At 41.7% G+C, this 18,631-nt stretch overlaps 1 protein-coding gene across 2 annotated transcripts in view; it reads right to left on the minus strand.

The window, feature by feature from the left end:
- Nucleotides 1–18,631, minus strand: part of hipk3b (homeodomain interacting protein kinase 3b) — an 88,516-nt gene that overhangs the window by 47,072 nt on the left and 22,813 nt on the right. For both annotated transcript variants that reach the window (XM_052152012.1, XM_052152011.1), the window contains exon 2: nucleotides 9,974–11,243. In XM_052152012.1, coding sequence (XP_052007972.1) covers nucleotides 9,974–11,241 — 1,268 coding nt within the window. In that variant the 5' untranslated portion in view covers nucleotides 11,242–11,243. The remainder of the gene's footprint in view (nucleotides 1–9,973; nucleotides 11,244–18,631) is intronic.

Here is an 18,631-nt window from a genome sequence, read left to right on the forward strand (position 1 = left end):
ATGTAAGCAGGGTATTATTTTTCACTATTTTTGAGCAAAGAGATTATCCATCAGAAATGTATAATCATCTGACAATATTTAGTTCGCTGCCCTCGTCAGAATTGCCATGTTTTGTCTGTGGATTGTAACGTATGATGAAAGAAACAACAGTAGAGAAAGAAGTTGTTCGCTTCGGTTCAGTACATACTACGTGGAATTAATGAAAATGCGGTTGTCACTACCTGAATTTTTCAGAAGATAAAAGGTGCTGTAAGTGACTTTAGCCATTCTGGAAATTCCACAAGCTGATATTTTGGATAAGCCACGCCCTCTCTTTCCAAAACAAAGCACTACAAAGATACCCAACTAGCTTTACTGAGACCGATACCGAGCAGAAGTGGTTGACAAAAACTACAGCAGCATAATAGCACCCTCAACTGACAACTGTTATGAACAACATGCCATAAAAATGGCATTAAGCCTCAATTATTTGCTGCAACTACAAAACTATGAGAACGAGCAAAATGACTGACAGGCAAAGAGTGTCAAAGACCACACTAATTCTAATAGTTTGTTAAAACTGATCTTGGAGGTATAGAAAAGTCGGAAAATAGAATTGATTACAACAGCCTATGCAACTTTTTTTTAAAATTGTGTTAATAGCTAAGAGGATCTAAAGTTTTTAAAGAATTCCTGTTTCAGTGGCATATCCAAAATTAAAGACAATTTGACAAAAAAAAAAGTAGGGCTAAGTGTTTGGTTTCATTGTAAAAAAAAAAAAAAAGGTATTATGATATATATTATGATACCTTCGGAGACATCCTAAGAAACTTCGTATTAAAAATCGTATTTTTCTGATTTCACATTTTACATTACCGGTCAAAAGTTTTGAAACACTTGACTGAAATGTTTCTCATGATCTTAAAATTCTTTTGATCTGAAGGCGTATGCTTCAATGTTCGAAATTAGTTTTGTAGACAAAAATATAATTGTGCCAACATATTAATTTATTTCATTATAAAACAAAACATTTATTTAAAAAAAAAAAGTTTTTGAAATTGATGACTTGGACCAAATAATAAAGAAAAGCAGCCAATAAGTGCCCAACATAGATGGGAACTCCTTCAATACGGTTTAAAAAGCATCCAAGGGTGAAACCTCAAGAAAATGTCAAGAGTACATGTCTGCAGATTCTAGACAAAGTGTGATATATATAAATATGTATAATAAAGAATGAGTATGTGTTTCAAAACTTTTGACCGGTAGTTTATATCTTTGGGTCTAAATAAGATGACGCTTAAAATTTAATTTTTTTTGTTTTTTGTTCTCAATCATGTTAACTGTATCTGAGAAAAACGTTGTGTTGATCCAACAAAGCAATACAAAGTTATTTCTTTATATAAAAATCGAGATTAAATTTTTTTGCCATATCGCCCAGCCCTAATAGAAATTTTAATTATGTAATTTAACCACCCTCATATATCATTCCAAACCCATATGGCTGTCTTTCTTCCCGAACACGTAGAACATTACGCATATACTCTAAAGCCTGTTACGAATATCGGGACACTTGTCTGATGGCGTTTACAAAGACATGGCTGCACCGAGGTATTCCCAGCTCACTGCTTGAACTGGACAGATTTTACCCAGTTCGTGGAGACAGGGAAGAGTCGTCTGGGAAGTCAAGAGGTGGCGGAGTTTATGTGTACATCAGGGACAACTGGTGCAGTCAGGTTCCGATGAGAGAGTTCTTATGCAATCAGGACGTGGAACTGTTATGTTGATCGCTGAGGCCATTTTATCTTCCTTTGGAAGAAATATTTGTATCTGTGTTACTTATGTCCTGCCTTACTTAAGTACTTGAAGCTAATTCAGGGTGTACCGATCTTTATTCTGGGGGATTTTAATCATTGCAGACTCTAATCTTATCTCCCGGTGTATGAACAAAATAATAAATGTGATACAAGAGGCATGAAGACCTTAGACAATTGTTAAGGAAATGCGTATGCTGCAAGATCGAAACCTCCTTTGGCGAACTATGATCACAATGTGATTCATTTAATCCCTGCCTATAAAACTCCATTAAAGAGCAGGAAACCTTTGACGAACACTGTAATTGGTTTGGTCGAATGATAATATTGAAGCACTCAAAGGTTGTTTTGATTTCATGATATGGATATAGAAGATGCCACTGACACTATAACTAATTATATTCATTTCTGTGTAGATACGGTTGTTGACAAGAAAACTGTAACTGTATTTATAACAAAAATTATATTACGAAGAAGTAAAGGACTGTACTAATTGGAAGAAACTTGCGCAACTACTTGACTCAACTACTTGACCTGCTCCAACTTGCTAATAAACCAGGACATAGTACTGAAGATGCCATTAACATAATTCATCATCTGGTCAATAGGCACTTAGAGGATAAGAATGCATATGCAAGGCTTCTCTTAGCAGATTTTAGTTCAGCTTTAAATACTGTGCAGCCTCGATTACGGATCAGTAAATGGTCAGAATAAAAGACAAATGTCCCAGAATGGGACAATAAAGTATTTTCTATTCTATTCTAACACAAAAGATGTATACACAATACACAATACCTTATTAAGGTGGACACAACTAACTCTTAGGGTCTTGAAGATGGGGGAAAAAAAGCAATTCCTGCTATGTGAAAACAATTGCTTGACAATAATATGTTATAGACAGGTTGGAACTAAATGGCAGTCCTGCCGGGAAAGTATTCCGAAGGGAATGTAGGAAACTCCCTGCTGCTCCGTCATGTCAAGCCAATTTCAAGGCTTTCACTGCTAGCTTGTGGTAAGGACACATTCTTGACCAAACTTACCCTTCAAGTCTTCAATATGGCCTTGCGCCAGCAAACAGAAGCAAAGAGCTGAGCATAGCGCTTGTACAACATGGAGTCCAAAACCAAATGGAGGCACCGTGCCCAGATCAAGTATAGACAGACAGTCCTTTATTGCAGGACAGTAACCTGGAGTGAGGGTGTTCTGCTAAGCCAAGGCTCAATAAATCAAATCGAAACAAAAAATGCTGACATTTCAATAAAGGATGCAGTAGCATAGTATAAGGTTATACTACAAGAAGCATCCTCTAAAATGCTAGAAAATCAAAATCTTTCAAATTTCCTTTTGGTTTGAGAGCTAGTATACTAACTGGACTTTGTTAGCAGATACACTGTAAATGGAGAGAGAATACACAAGATATTTGTGAGTTACATCATCGTTCTTTTTAAGACCACTTTCTGAGAAGTGAAACTAAACAAAGACTAACATAGAAATGGATCCCAGGTAGAAGGGGTTGAAAGCTTAATTTAGTGCTCTTGTTGTCTGGAGTCCAACAAAATCTACAAAGATATTGAATTAAAGGATACTCCAAGTTCCAGTTAGTAAGCAGGTTTTACAACATGCTGCAAACGGTTCCCAGTTGAGTTGTAAAAGGCCAAACAAGCGTAGTAAAAGGAGTTCGTAATTTCAATATACTGCATTTCTCAAGGTAAACAAATTCTCCTGTAACCAATTTTGTATGTTGTAAACTAAGTGAACACACATTGGGGATCAATTGCAAGGAGTTACAGTAGCTTACAGGCCTATTCACCTCCATTTTCCTGCCAGAAATAACAACTTATTTGAAGCCAAACTTAGGACAGGAGAATGTGTTCAGGAACACTCTTAGTTGAGGTATTAACCCTCTGGGTTCTGAGGGTATTTTGGGCCCTGGAGAAGTTTTGACATGTCTTGACATTTGTGCATTTTTCAGTTGCTTAAAAACATACTAATGGCTAATATATGATAACACTGTATTCATCACAAACTGGGCTACAATAATATGTGAGCAACATGCGTGACATGTTTGTATTTTTGAGAAAATAACGTTTATGCATGGTTTTTGAAAAAACACAAATTTTAAGTCATTGAAATAAAGCCATTTAACACATACTAAACATTTGTCCACAAGCCTTTTGAGAACTGGATCTTGTAGCCAAGGATTTTTTGCTACAAAATGACGTGAAAACCATCCTGATCACTCATTCATACAAAACAATATAGTAATTGAACTTTTGTAAAACACTTTTAGTGTTAGAAAGGACATGCGAGGAGGCGTGAACTATCATGAATATTGATTGTAATTTACACCTGAGGAGACAAAAGACCCCTCCCCCTGGACCTATCAATGAGGAATGTGACAGAAAGAGAATGAATGTGAGGAGACTTAATGATCAAAATCAAGTTAAGTTCAAAGAAGTAATCTGACTATACATTTTCTTTACATAAAGACTTTACTTAATTTTATACCTACACTACCGTTTAAATGAAGTCTCTTCTGCTCACCAAGAATGCATTTATTTGAACCAAAATACAGTAAAAACTGTTTTCTATTTGAATACATTGTAAAATGCAATTTGTGATCAAAGCTGAATTTTCAGCATCATTACTGCACTCTTCAGTGTCACATGATCCTTCAGAAATCATTAGAATATGCTGATTTTCTAATATGGGCATATTTAAAGTGCATTTTATTAATTTATCCTGAACACATATTTGCAAGCACAAGCTTTGTTGATATCATATTGCATATCATATTTATATCATACAGCATACAATTTAAATGCCTGCTTTAGCCAAAACAGCATTTAAATGTAACTAAAACTTGCTTATTAGGACATATTTTTGGCTGGCAAGTCTGGAAACAGTCCCACTAGTAAAATATGTAAATTTTTATATAAAATAGCATGTCAACTAATGCAAGTAAAACTAAATTAATTACTCGTCTGAAATTGTATCCTCGGCTGGATCAAATCTCTCTTCAAAATACAAACGTTCATCGGAGTCCCGCTCTTCTTCTGAGGAAAATGTTAACTCTTCCTCACTGTCCAGGAGTTCTCTCACTTGTGTATCGTGCTGTCAGAAAAGTGAATGTACTTTCGTTTACGGCACAGTCGGGGCGTTCACCATTTGCATTGATCGTCTCAGCACATTACCATATGAATAGCGCCCTCTGCCATTGTTGTTATTGTGAGTGTACACAAATAAAAGTAGACACTTTATAGTTTCTAATGATGTCTTACACTTATCTGTATGCCCCAAAATGACAGAGAATTTTATGTTGTTTCCGCTGTAATGGCGGAAATCTAGCAGTAAGCGCCGGCAAGTCCGTTGACCCCAGAGGTAATGGAGTAGAAATACTTATATGAAAATAAAAGTCCTTTTATTCAAAAGAATCACAGAGATATGATTTCTGTAAGTCATCAAATACAAACGTCTAGTTTAAGCTCCAATAACTGCTGCTGTAAGCCCCAAACAGACAAAAACCTTAGATCTGCTTTTACCTTAGGAAGTTTTTTTTTTAATTAGCCATTTTTTACTTGTCTGTGAGCTTGCTTGTGTGAATAATCCAAAATTATATTTTAGATGTGCCGAACAAAATATGCCATCCAGCAGGAAAAGCACGTTAAACAAATCATCAGAAAAATATGTTTTCGACTATTGATCAGAAAATGTAATGCATCATCGCAAAGGAGATGATCTCAGCTTTCAAATGACACCTAGATTGAGCTTCAACAACAAGAGTGGTTCTTGAACTGAAAATTTGTCTGAATGTCTATGGACGAGCACATCTTTGAGAGCTAAGATGCGTTAGAGTGCCACCTACATTTCAGATATGTATATTGTGATGGAATATGATAGAGAATTCTTTTTTGTAGAGCTTACTGCCAACTAGTGGAATAAAATGACTTCTCAAAATGCGGTAGAGTGAACAGAACCAGAGTTTCATGTTTACTGTATTATTCCACAGTACAGTACATGTGAATGATGATCTTTTCAATTCGAGTGTGAAAAAATGCGGCCGGCAGAAATAGTTACAGTATATAAGCACCTATAAGAGTACCATTGCTTGACCTTAAGATAAATTGCTGTGTAATTGCCTACCACTTGGAATTGGTGAATTATGTTAACTCATGTTTGAAAATAAAAAGCCTCCCAGAGACCCCTTAGATATTAAAGAGACAATAATTGTTTGTTGCAGTTGAATGAACAGCAATATCAGTTGACTCCACATGCAAGTTCAGAAAGAGGGACCACACGCACCATTAGTAAAATCAATACTTTGTCCATCTAACAAACCATCAGTAATATATAGGTGACATGTAAATGGTAAAATATATGTACTGGCTGTGTACAGACTCTTAAAATAATTACAATATGTAATCTACCACATGTTTTGTCTTAGACGAGCCAACACTGAGCTTTTAGACTAGTCAGGCCTATAAGGGATGGTAAGTAGGTTAATATATGATGTACTGAATGTTTCTATGAGTCCAAATTTTAAACAAAGCAGCACCAGGGTCCAGTGTCTTTGGATAAAAGCGAATTGACTAAATGTCAATACAGGTATATATTAGTGTTGAAAACAGCTATTAGTGTTCACCATGGCAAAGTACATAGCTGTTATAAGTAGTGATGCTACTTTTGCTTCCTCTGTCCTTGGTGAGGGTTCATCTGTGAGAACATGTCATAAACAAGCCTTGACAATTCAAGAATCCTTGACATGGGCTATATGACACTGACCCGAGTTTTGAGGGTGGAAACGAGCATCATATGGACCACTTAAAGGGGTTATTTATGTCTGTTTTGGAAATCAATTAAAGACCCCACACAATCAAAGTTTTGTGGCTTTAAGTCCATGTGTGTTTGCTTTGAGATCATCTATATTGACCTACTAAACATTAACCAAATTTGTATTTAGGAGATATATGCATTTCTAAAGTCTTACTCTTCCTGGAGAATGGACCAAAAATATTGTTATCAATTGCTGAACTACACTAAAAAGAGAATTTCAAATCATGTTGCAGTTTTATTTAAAAAGAGCTTTGGAAAACTTTAAGCCAATAATCCATTGCTCCTACACAATGGGGTTTGAGAAGGACAGGAATATTTCTGGGATTGGTGGAACAACCTCATATTAAACACTGGGCTATGTATATTCCCTCTTTTAAAGGCAACAAAGCACACTGGACAACAATGACCTTGACTGAGTGCTAAAGTGATCTCTAGCATATTGCTCAGCCTTATTTCACTCTGACTGCCAGTGCACTTCACCATCTATAGAAGTCAAATGGAGTTGGCCGCCCTCCCATCAGCTAATTTTAGGCAGCACTCTCCAGCGCTAAGCCCCCGCTGTGAGTTTGAGAGGACTCTCCCTTGAGCAGAAACGGGGTAAGCATGGATCAATTTCATGTGACGCGGTGGGGTTTGGGGATAGAGGTTAGGATAGGAGTTGGGGAGGCGCTCAATCAGGTATTATATTACGAGCATCTTCATATACTTGAAGTCATCAAGAATGGCAACCAATTGGAAATAGAGCTAAAGGTTTACTCTACGGTTATGTACAGGTCATTTTGAAAATTTGTAATTTTGTATTTGGCCAAAATGACTTTGGATTCCCACAATAATGCATAATTCAATCAGTAAAATAAATAAATACATACATACATTAAATATTTGTTTATTTTTATGCAATGCTAGGGTGTGTTGGGTGATTTCTAGGGTATTGCAAGATGGTTGCTTACTGCCCCAAGTCAAAAGAGACTCCAAGTATGACATTCTGATGCCTAGATAAGTGCGGGGACCTTTTCTATAGGATTTTTTTTATCATTTTTCATTTGCCATGGAGATGTTATATTCCAAAATAAAAATGCTAGATTATGAGCACTGCTGAAATTTTCATGGATCATAAATATTCTTGACACACTGCAATGCTTGCTAGCCCCATTCAGCTGCAGGCTTTCTACAGTGCGTGCAGCAGTGATTTTTCATTCATGAATAAATCAGTCTTTAACTAATCGCTTGTTCACCTCCATACACTGAGTCCCATTTCTCGATCACTGATGTCTCTTTTGAAGCCGATGAGCTCTAGTTTGAAGTGCAAGACTGCTTTGGTGGTTTTTCATGCCTGTAAAGACTGACTACAGCGTGAGCAAATAGCATTGAAGTGCGGGTTGTGAAGGAGCATATCACTGATTTGACACACTGAGTAAATCCACCCTTTCATGGAACAAGCAAGGATCAGGATCTGTTGACTGACTGAAGGAGAGGAGTTTTTTTCTCGTTCAAAACGAAGAGAAGGTGACTGGATGAATGATGAGTAAAAGTGACTGAAGACATTACAAAGACATCAGGACATCATTAAATTACTTATAATTTTGTTTAGGCTTATATTGTTGTCTTTTTGTTTAGTCATGCACAGCAGTTCAAAAATGATAACTATGATTTGTTGTCATTTGTGGGTAAAATGCTTAAACACTGCTAAACCCAAACTGGGTAGCATAGCCATACATGTTGGGATGCATACAAGGTATTTTAATAAATGTGCAATTATTTCCTAAGTGAAGTAACTAAAATTTCTTAGAGCAAATGTGCTTTTCAAGGACTGTCTTCCAGCTGTTTATATGATGACATCTCTCCGCAATATCATTTGATAGGCACTCTCTCCCTCTCTGCGATATCAAGCGAGGTGGTGGCGCTGTCAGGTGCTGAGGTGATGCAGTCAACGCGTTACTCATCTTAAAATTTTTGCAACACCACAGTTACTGTGTACACTAGCGCAAAATTTGACAAGATGTATATTTTTGTCTCCATTTTATAAATATCAGAACGAGCGAGGAGCGAACACAATGCGTTATGTGCACAAGTTCAAAGTAATTAGTCGCTGTTAATAAGACATCACGCAGCAACATCAGTGAGAGAAAGCGAGCAAAGATGTGATCCAATCATACAATTTTGTTTCATACCAGAACGTGCACCTTGTAGCACTTCAAATGCATTTCCATTAACTATGCTGCTATTAACTCAATGTCAACCGGTATGAACACACAAGTAAAATGACTGTAAACAACTCCATCCATGTCAACACATTTTTGTATCCACTTCTGTCTGTCCAATTTGATGACATTTATTTACAGAAATGTAGATACTTCCAATTGTCAACTTCCGCATCACAGGTTTGCAAATAAGTGGCATGGTGTAATTGTGTAAGCTCCATCAAAACATGTGACTAACTCTGAAAATGTGCAGACACTGAATGGGATACTGTATCCCATGTGCTCTATTCTGCAATGCACTTAACTTGATCATCCATTAAAAATTATTTGTCTTTTTTTTTACTCAATATTTTGAAGATACTCAATCTATTGAAATATTAAAATTGCTAAACAACCATTAGAGCTGTGGCACAGCGGACTGTACACATGCTTATTACTAAACAGCACAGAACCCTTCGAAAAAACTCACTGGTGTGAGACTAGGATAAGAACAAACACAAAAGTGTTGGTTATGTACTGTACTGTAATAGCTGTTATTATTTCATTTCATATCATTTTCAGCAGAAGTTGATTCTTTGAGCAAGTTTTTCTTCTAAACTGAGGTTGATGCAACATTTACATATTTAAGCCTAATTGAAAAGACAAGATTGTATGTGTAGTTTATAAAACGGTTTAGTTTAAGTCTATTTTCAACTTTCCAACACTTCCTTTCCCACAGCAATGTGACAAGTATGGTCAACCCCTTCCAAGTTACATTGTGGGGTCAAATAGCTCTATTCTGTAAGGTCACTGTAGTTTTTAAAACACAAGGGATATTGTTTTCCATCAGAAGCATTTCCTGAATGGTAATTCCACAAGGACTTATATTCATTGAATTGATATAGCAGATAGGGAGAACAAATTATTTTAGAACGCTAATAAGGAAGCATGTGCTTTGAGTTTTGTAGCTACCTAATCAGAAAATACTTATCAACACCCAAGCAGAACAACTTTTCTGAACTCGAGAGTGTCTAATTATAGACGGTTTTGTCTGCCGGGCTGATTAATTGGATGCGATTCTAACAATTTGAGATTGACATCATATCAGATGTCTATGGGTACAAAAAATATTTTGGTTGTCCGTTAATTCAGTCATTTGTTTGTACATACCTGTAGTACCGTGACTGAAGGTACGTAGAGCAGACTGCTTTGGAGACGTGACTGGCTGAGCCAAAGTCTATGACTTTCACTCGGTAGGGTTGCCGCACAGGGTCCACAAGCATGATATTCTCAGGCTTTAAGTCAGCATGGATCAGTCCCATGGCCTTCAACTTCTTAAGCGCCGTGGCCACCTGCTGAAGAATGGGGCGGATTACCTTCAGAGGTAGTGGGCTGAATTTGTTCTGCTTGAGGAAGTCGTACAGGTTCTGCTCCAGCATCTCAAACACAAGGCAGGTGTGGCTTCGGTGCTGGAAACACTCAAAGGCTCGCACTAGATTATGCTCGTCGGCATTCTCGTTGCTGAGGCGTGCCAGGATACCCACCTCGATCTGGCCCTGTCGTGCATACGACGGGTGATTCTTCAGGATCTTGACAGCCACAATCTCTTTGGTACCCCGCTTCCAGCATTTCACAACCTGGCCGAAAGTACCACGACCGAGGAAGTCCAATATCTCATAGGTGTTCTTCAAAGAGCAGAGCAACTCATGTTGTACCAACTGGTAGTCACCATCCCCACTTCCAGAACTTCCGCCTTGCTTTGCAGGCCCTCCACCGACTGCAGGCGGCACCGCACATGGTGGGTTTCCCAGATTTGATTGCAACATTGCAGGTAACATTGGCAGGTCCTCCACTATCTGCATGGTGCTCCCCAAGTTCTCAAGCTCCTTGCTCTTACGTTTCAAACCGCATCTGTGGGAGCTGTCTTGCAAGTCCAAACTTCCACAGCCTTCCTGGTCACCCCCACCACCTTTGTCACAACCACCACCCTTGTCACAACCACCACCCTTTCCTCCACCTCCTCCTCGACTGTCACTTCCCTTTCCCCTACCCCCTCCAGCTGCACCTGAAGCTCCACTGCTGCTACACCTTCCTTTGTCCTGTTGCTCGTGCTTCTTGCCTTTAAAGGATATGCCCCCTTTTTGCTGCGGTGCCGTTGCGTTGATGTGCTGTCGTCGTACGCCTCGTATAGCAGCTGTCTGCACTGGAATATTCTGCCCGCGGTGTCTGTCAGCCACAGAATCTCGAGTCTTGAACAAAGGAGAACGTTTTGTCGGGTACACAATGCCAAGGTTTCTACCATTTAAATAAGTCTGTGGGTAGGCCCTCTCATGGTAAACACAGTTCCTGGGTTCAACTTTGAGTTTCTTCACAATACAAAAGGCACTTGTCTGAGTTTGAAAAACTTGTGGTGGATAGATGAAGACTTGTGAGGCCATACCTGTGAATATAAGAAAAACAGAGGCTTAAGTACTAGCGCTCTACTAATGCTTTTGAGAAATGAATGTGAACACAACATTTTACCATTTCCAATTACAAACATTTGAGGCTAGGGAGATGAGTCTATTGAAGAATATTGAAAAGGGAGTCCCTGCAAATCTTGATATCCCTGCAAGTATTGGTATATAAACTCATAATCTTTATCTAAATGTAACATAGTAGCATTTTATGAGAAGGCAACTGACCTAGAGACAAATATTTCTATGTTCTCAATGTTATTTTTATGATTTCGACAAGCTGTAACATTTAAAATTAAAAGCAAAATTTTCATGTATTAGCATGCAACAAGTTTGTAAAATACTTTGTGTAAAATATGTGGAAGAATTGTTACATAGGACTGGAAAAGATTGTTTTACTTACAGTCTCTAATTGTGGTGTTAATGATTAATCAATGATCAATTAATTGTGGTGTTAATGATTAATCAATGATCAATTAATTGTGGTTAATAATTCATTGATTTTGTTCACTGAATACCATTTGATCAATTTCAGCACAAATGTGTTCAATTATCATTTGAGTAGTAGGGGAAAACACTTGATAAATTACTTAAAATTCCTGAAAATGTATTGACATCCATAGTCTCCATTCACTACCAATTTATATTTAACTAATATCTGTGGAAGTTTTTCCTCTCAGTTTGCAGTGTGACATCACCGGTGTCCATGAGCTGAGTGTAAACAACTTGTGATGGGTCAATGAACCTGAAGTGGCTTGCATCATCTGGCTGACATCATTCTTGACCTTTGGCCCTATGCTACAGTGGAGAACATCAGACTTCAGTAGCAGACAACAGGCAGAGATAATGACATACTACAGCAGAAGGTGGACTTCCTCCCACCAACACCCACCAAACCACCTTCCACTAATGCCATAAACAGAAACAACTAATGGCTCACAGGTTCACATGACCTTTTCATATCAGTTTACTTGAATCGACTTGCCGGTCTCAAGGCAACGGCTGTTTCAAGTGAGCATTAAAGACTGAGGGTTAAGTTAGAGACACTAGAGTCACAGTATCTGCATCTGTGTATGCCACGCATCAATATTCTCAATAAGACATCCGAACAAGGAAGGCATTCTTTTGTAGAAAGAAAGACATTCACATTTGTAACAACATGAGGATCAGTAAACAATTACAATAATAGTGATACTTGCCTTAGAACACAACACTAAGTCAGTCTCTATGACATTGTGGTTATTGTCCTGTAAAACAGTTAAAGGATGGGCAAGGAGGAGGCGAGAACCGGCTAGTCAACATAAATCATATTTAATAAAACTCAAAGCACAAACATAAACACACATGACGGACATGTCCGTAATTCTCTCTCTCTCTCGAACAATCGTCACCGGCCGCCTTTATCCCTCGCGCGCCTCATCAGGCTGATTGGGGACCGGGCGCGCGATATTCCGACCGGCCCCGCCCCCCTCCGCTCCACATGTCCATATTTGCTTCCAGTTGTAAAGATGCTGGCTACCACCCCTGGAGTCGTGGGTTTGAATCCAGGGCATACTGAGTGACTCCAGCCAGGTCTTCTAAGCAACCAAATTGGCCCGGTTGCTAAGGAGGGTAGAGTCAGTTGGGGTAACCTCCTTGAGGTCACTATAAGGTGTAGTTCTCACTCTTTTTTTTCCTAATAATTAATAGCAACTTGTTGTTTTAAACCTTTTGCTGTTTTCAATCTGTGAATTTTTTTTAAGTACTTCATTTTATAGCCTACAATTTGCATATTGTTTAAAGTAGACCATTAATGTGGAACAATGAACAGGAAATATATATATATAATTTATATTAAATTATTTAATTAAATTTTGCTGTTAGCATAAATACAACGGTACATACATGTAGGATCATTAAAAGTCACTTTAAATGATCATGTAATTGCAAATGTCCCTGGTTCATACAAAGAGACAAACAATTTATTTTTGTGGAGAGGTTCTGCTTCATGAAAAATAAGGGCTTGTGGGTTTAAAATACTGTGTGAAAGTGAAGAATTGTGCAGTAGTAAAAAATACAACAAAAATATAATAGAAATATAATAAAATATATAGAGCATTTTTATTTCATTTAAATAATTATATAAGAGTTCAAAAAACAAATGTAAATGAAAAACTGACTGAGGCCATGCTCCTCGTAGAGTGAGCTCTGACACCTAAGGGGCATTGAAGGCCCTTGGCTTCATAAGCTAGCGCTATAGCATCCACTATCCAGCGCGATATTCGTTGCTTTGAGACAGCGAGACCCTTAGTTCGGCCGCCAAAGCATACGAATAATTGTTCCGTCTGTCTGAACAGGGCAGAACGTTCCAAATATACTCTGAGCGCCCTGACCGGGCAGAGTAAATTTGCGTCGCCTTCGTCTGCTGAAGACGATAGCGCTGCCAGAGATATCACCTGTGCTCTGAAGGGTGTATAGAGCACCTTAGGAATGTACCCGTGCTTTGGCCTAAGGACAACTCTGCAGTTGTTAGGTCCAAATTCCAGGCAAGCAGCGCTTGATGACAGCGCATGCAGGTCGCCCACTCTTTTAACTGAAGCGAGTGCCAGCAAGAGCGTGGTTTTGAGCGAGAGCTGCTTGAGGTGCACGGTTCGGAGAGGTTCGAACGGGGCACCTTTGAGTGCGTCCAGGACCGTGGCCAGGTCCCAGAGGAGGGTTCATCCTCCTAGCGCCTCTTAGGAAACGAACGATCAGATCGTTTTTTAATAATGAATGTCCTTTATCAGGATTGAGTGACGCCACTATGGCAGCCACATAGACTTTGAGCGTGGAGGGTGTGCGGCCCGCCTCCAGCAGCTCCTGCAAAAAAGCGAGTACACTCGGTATCTCGCACGTTTTGGGGTTCAAGCTCTTGGTATCACACCAGTCACTGAACACTTTCCACTTTTGGGCATACAAGCGCCTCATAGAGGGGGGCTCGTGCCTCAGCAATGGTTTTCAGAACACCACTGGGGAGGTTCTCGGGAACCCGTTGAGGGGCCATGCATGGAGGGCCCACAGATCGGGGCGGGGATGAAGAATCATACCGCTGGCCTGTCCGAGGAGGTCTTGCCTCAGCGGAATCGGCCATGGGGCAGATTGCATCATCTGTACCAGCTCTGGAAACCATGTCTGGTTTTTCCAGAGTGGGGCTACCAGGAGCACTGCACATTTCACCTCCCTGATCCGACTGATGACCTGAGGCAGCATCGTGATCGGGGGAAAAGCATACAAGGGGCGGCTCGGCCAGATCTGGGCAAGCGCGTCCGTGCTTTTTGAGAAGAAGAGAGGGCAGTGCGCGTTTTCCTTGGAGGCGAAGAGGTCGACCTCTGCCTCGCCAAAGGTTCGCCATAACCACTGAACCGTCCGAGGATGGAGAGACCATTCTCCTGGGAGAACTTTGTCTCTGGATAGCATGTCCGCTCCTTGGTTCAGGACGCCTGGCACGCGCGCTGCTCTTAGTGAGCGCAGGTGGTGTTGTGACCATAGGATGAGCTCCTGGCCATAGAGTGCAGGAAGCTCGACCTGAGTCCACCTTGGCGATTTATATACTGAAACTACCGTCATGTTGTCCATTCGACCAGGACATGTTCGCTTTGCAGGTACGGAAGCAGGGCTCTGAGAGCCAAGGCGACCGCTTCATTTCCAGACAGTTTATGTGTAGGCGCTTTTCCGGTTTGACCAAAAACCGAAACAGGCCTGCCCTCGTAAAGGGCCCCCATCCTATTTTGGAGGCATCTGTCGTGATAATTTTTCTCCGCGATATTCATGCCCAGACTCACGCCGGTTTGATACCATTTTATGGCTTTCCAGGGCGTCAGGGCTTTTATACAGCCGTGATTCGCTCTGATCAAAAAGTGGCCTGAGCGCCACGCGTGAGTGGGGACGCCGCTCTTGAGCCAGCTGGAGAGGACGATGTGCAACAATCCTAGCTGGAGTACAGCTGATGCCGAGGCCATGAGGCCGAAGCATTCTCTGAAATCGCTTGACGGGCGCGGCGCTACCGCTCTGAACGATGTTGCAAGGCGTCGAATAGAGAGCGCGCTCTGATGAGCGGCGCTGTCATCTGCACTGAGTCTAGCACTATTCCCAGAAAAGAAATATTCTGGCTGGGGATAGCACGCTTTTGCAAAAATTTATTCTCAGACCCAGGCATTGTAAATGGCTGATAGTCCAAGATCTGTGTGTCATTAACTGAACCTCTGATTGTGCTATGATTAGCCAATCGCTGAGGTAATTCAGTATCCGCGACTCCCGCTGTCTCAGGGGGAAAGTGCTGCATCCATACATTTCGCGGAATGTACGGGGGCCAATGATAGGTCGAATGGTAGTACTGTGTACTGGTATGACTGTCCCTCGAAAGCTTAATCTCAGAAAAGGCCTGTGATGAGGCGCTATCGGGATGTGAAAGTAAGCGTCTTTCAAATCCACTGATAGAAACCAATCCCGGGCTAACTTGCGCGAGGATATGTTTGGTTGTTAACATTCTGAACGAGGGAATCATTAACGCTTTGTTCAGATGTCTGAGATCCAGGATGGGGCGAAGGCCACAGTCCTTTTTCGACGAGAAAATAGCGGCTGTAGAAACCCGCCTCGCTCAAAGAGGGAGGAACAGTTTCTATAGCCCTTCTCTATCAGTTTGAGCACCTCGGTGCGTAGAACATGTGACACATCTTTCCTCACTTCGTCTCGACCACCGCTGAAAAGCGGGGTGGTCTGCGAGCTAATTGAAGTGAGTATCCGTGTTTTATTATGTTCAAAACCCATTTCGCATGTCAGGGATTTTTTCCCAGGCTTCTGCTCGCGACAGATATGGGCTGAATACCGGCTGGGGGTGTGTCGCAGTGACGTATGGGCCCCGCCGCAAATCGCTTTGTGCTAACACAGAATCTACGGCTCTCAGAGGCGCAGGTGCGCGCTGAGCAGCTGTACTGAATGCCGAGTGCAGAGGTGCATGTGAGAGTACAGGCACATGCGCTATTTCCGAAATGCTGACAGCATGAGTGCTTGAAACTGTATGAACAGTGTTTTGAAGTGGGGTGCATTCATCATTATGGGCACGCCGCCACGCTCATAAAGCTTTCTGCATTTAGCGGGGAGTTTCTTAGCTCGCGCATTACATCTGTGATGTTTGCGGCATAGCTGTTTGAAACTGTGTGGGTAGCTGTGTGTAGGGGTGCGTGCAATACAGCAGGCACACGCGCTACACTTATAGCACTTCCCGTTTTCACTGGGGAAGTGTTTATATCTGTGGGAACAGTGCTTGCGTGTAGCGGTGCATACATGACAATAGGCACACGATCTACATGTCTGAGACATCCAGCCTGAGCTGGGGAGGTGTTCGGCACTGTTTGGACAGTATTGATATGTGGGAATGCGCACTTTAGTGTGGACATGTGAACCCCTAGTGACACAGGCAGAAAATGACTCTTTTGGTGATTTCTGTGTGTCGCCGTAAAAACGGCGTTTGATTGCAGGTGAGCGAGTTTTATGACTGGCCCATTGTCCCTGGTTCATACAAAGAGACAAACAATTTATTTTTGTGGAGAGGTTCTGCTTCATGAAAAATAAGGGCTTGTGGGTTTAAAATACTGTGTGAAAGTGAAGAATTGTGCAGTAGTAAAAATACAACAAAAATATAATAGAAATATAATAAAATATATAGAGCATTTTTATTTCATTTAAATAATTATATAAGAGTTCAAAAAACAAATGTAAATGAAAAACTGACTGAGGCCATGCTCCTCGTAGAGTGAGCTCTGACGCCTAAGGGGCATTGAAGGCCCTTGGCTTCATAAGCTAGCTTATAGCATCCACTATCCAGCTGATATTCGTTGCTTTGAGACAGCGAGACCCTTAGTTCGGCCGCCAAAGCATACGAATAATTGTTCCGCCTGTCTGAACAGGGCAGAACGCTCCAAATATACTCTGAGCGTCCTGACCGGCAGAGTAAATTTGCGTCGCTTCGCCTGCTGAAGACGATAGCGCTGCCAGAGATATCACCTGTGCTCTGAAGGGTGTATAGAGCACCTTAGGAATGTACCCGCGCTTTGGCCTAAGGACAACTCTGCAGTTGTTAGGTCCAAATTCCAGGCAAGCAGCGTTGATGACAGCGCATGCAGGTCGCCCACTCTTTAACTGAAGCGAAGTGCCAGCAAGAGCGTGGTTTTGAGCGAGAGCTGCTTGAGGTGCACGGTTCGGAGAGGTTCGAACGGGCACCTTTGAGTGCGCCCAGGACCGTGGCCAGGTCCCAGATCGCACAGGTGGGAGGAGGGTTCATCCTCCTAGCCTCTTAGGAAACGAACGATCAGATCGCTTTTTCATAATGAATGTCCTTTATCAGGATTGTGTGACGCCGCTATGGCAGCCACATAGACTTTGAGCGTGGAGGGTGTGCGCCCGCCTCCAGCAGCTCCTGCAAAAAGCGAGTACACTCGGTATCTCGCGACGCTTTGGGGTTCAAGCTCTTGGTATCACACCAGTCACTGAACACTTTCCACTTTTGGGCATACAAGCCTCATAGAGGGGCTCGTGCCTCAGCAATGGTTTTCAGAACACCACTGGGGAGGTTCTCGGAACCCGCTGAGGGGCCATGCATGGAGGGCCCACAGATCGGGCGGGATGAAGAATCATACCGCTGGCCTGTCCGAGGAGGTCTTGCCTCAGCGGAATCGGCCATGGGGCAGATTGCATCATCTGTACCAGCTCTGGAAACCATGTCTGGTTTTTCCAGAGTGGGGCTACCAGGAGCACTGCACATTTCACCTCCCTGATCCGACTGATGACCTGAGGCAGCATCGCGGATCGGGGAAAAGCATACAAGGGGCGGCTCGGCCAGATCTGGGCGAAGCGCGTCCGTGCTTTTTGAGAAGAAGAGAGGGCAGTGCTGCTTTCCTTGGAGGCTAAGAGGTCGACCTCTGCCTCGCCAAAGGTTCGCCATAACCACTGAACCGTCCGAGGGTGGAGAGACCATTCTCCTGGGAGAACTTTGTCTCTGGATAGCATGTCCGCTCCTTGGTTCAGGACGCCTGGCACGTGCGCTGCTCTTAGTGAGCGCAGGTGGTGTTGTGACCATAGGATGAGCTCCCTGGCCATAGAGTGCAGGAAGCTCGACCTGAGTCCACCTTGGCGATTTATATACGAAACTACCGTCATGTTGTCCATTCGGACCAGGACATGTTCGTTTTGCAGGTACGGAAGCAGGGCTCTGAGAGCCAAGGCGACCGCTTTCATTTCCAGACAGTTTATGTGTAGGCGCTTTCCGGTTTGACCAAAAACCGAAACAGGCCTGCCCTCGTAAAGGGCCCCCATCCTATTTTGGAGGCATCTGTCGTGATAATTTTTCTCCGCATAT

Source organism: Xyrauchen texanus, chromosome 21 (assembly GCF_025860055.1).
Source record: "Xyrauchen texanus isolate HMW12.3.18 chromosome 21, RBS_HiC_50CHRs, whole genome shotgun sequence".
Classification (NCBI taxonomy): domain Eukaryota; kingdom Metazoa; phylum Chordata; class Actinopteri; order Cypriniformes; family Catostomidae; genus Xyrauchen; species Xyrauchen texanus.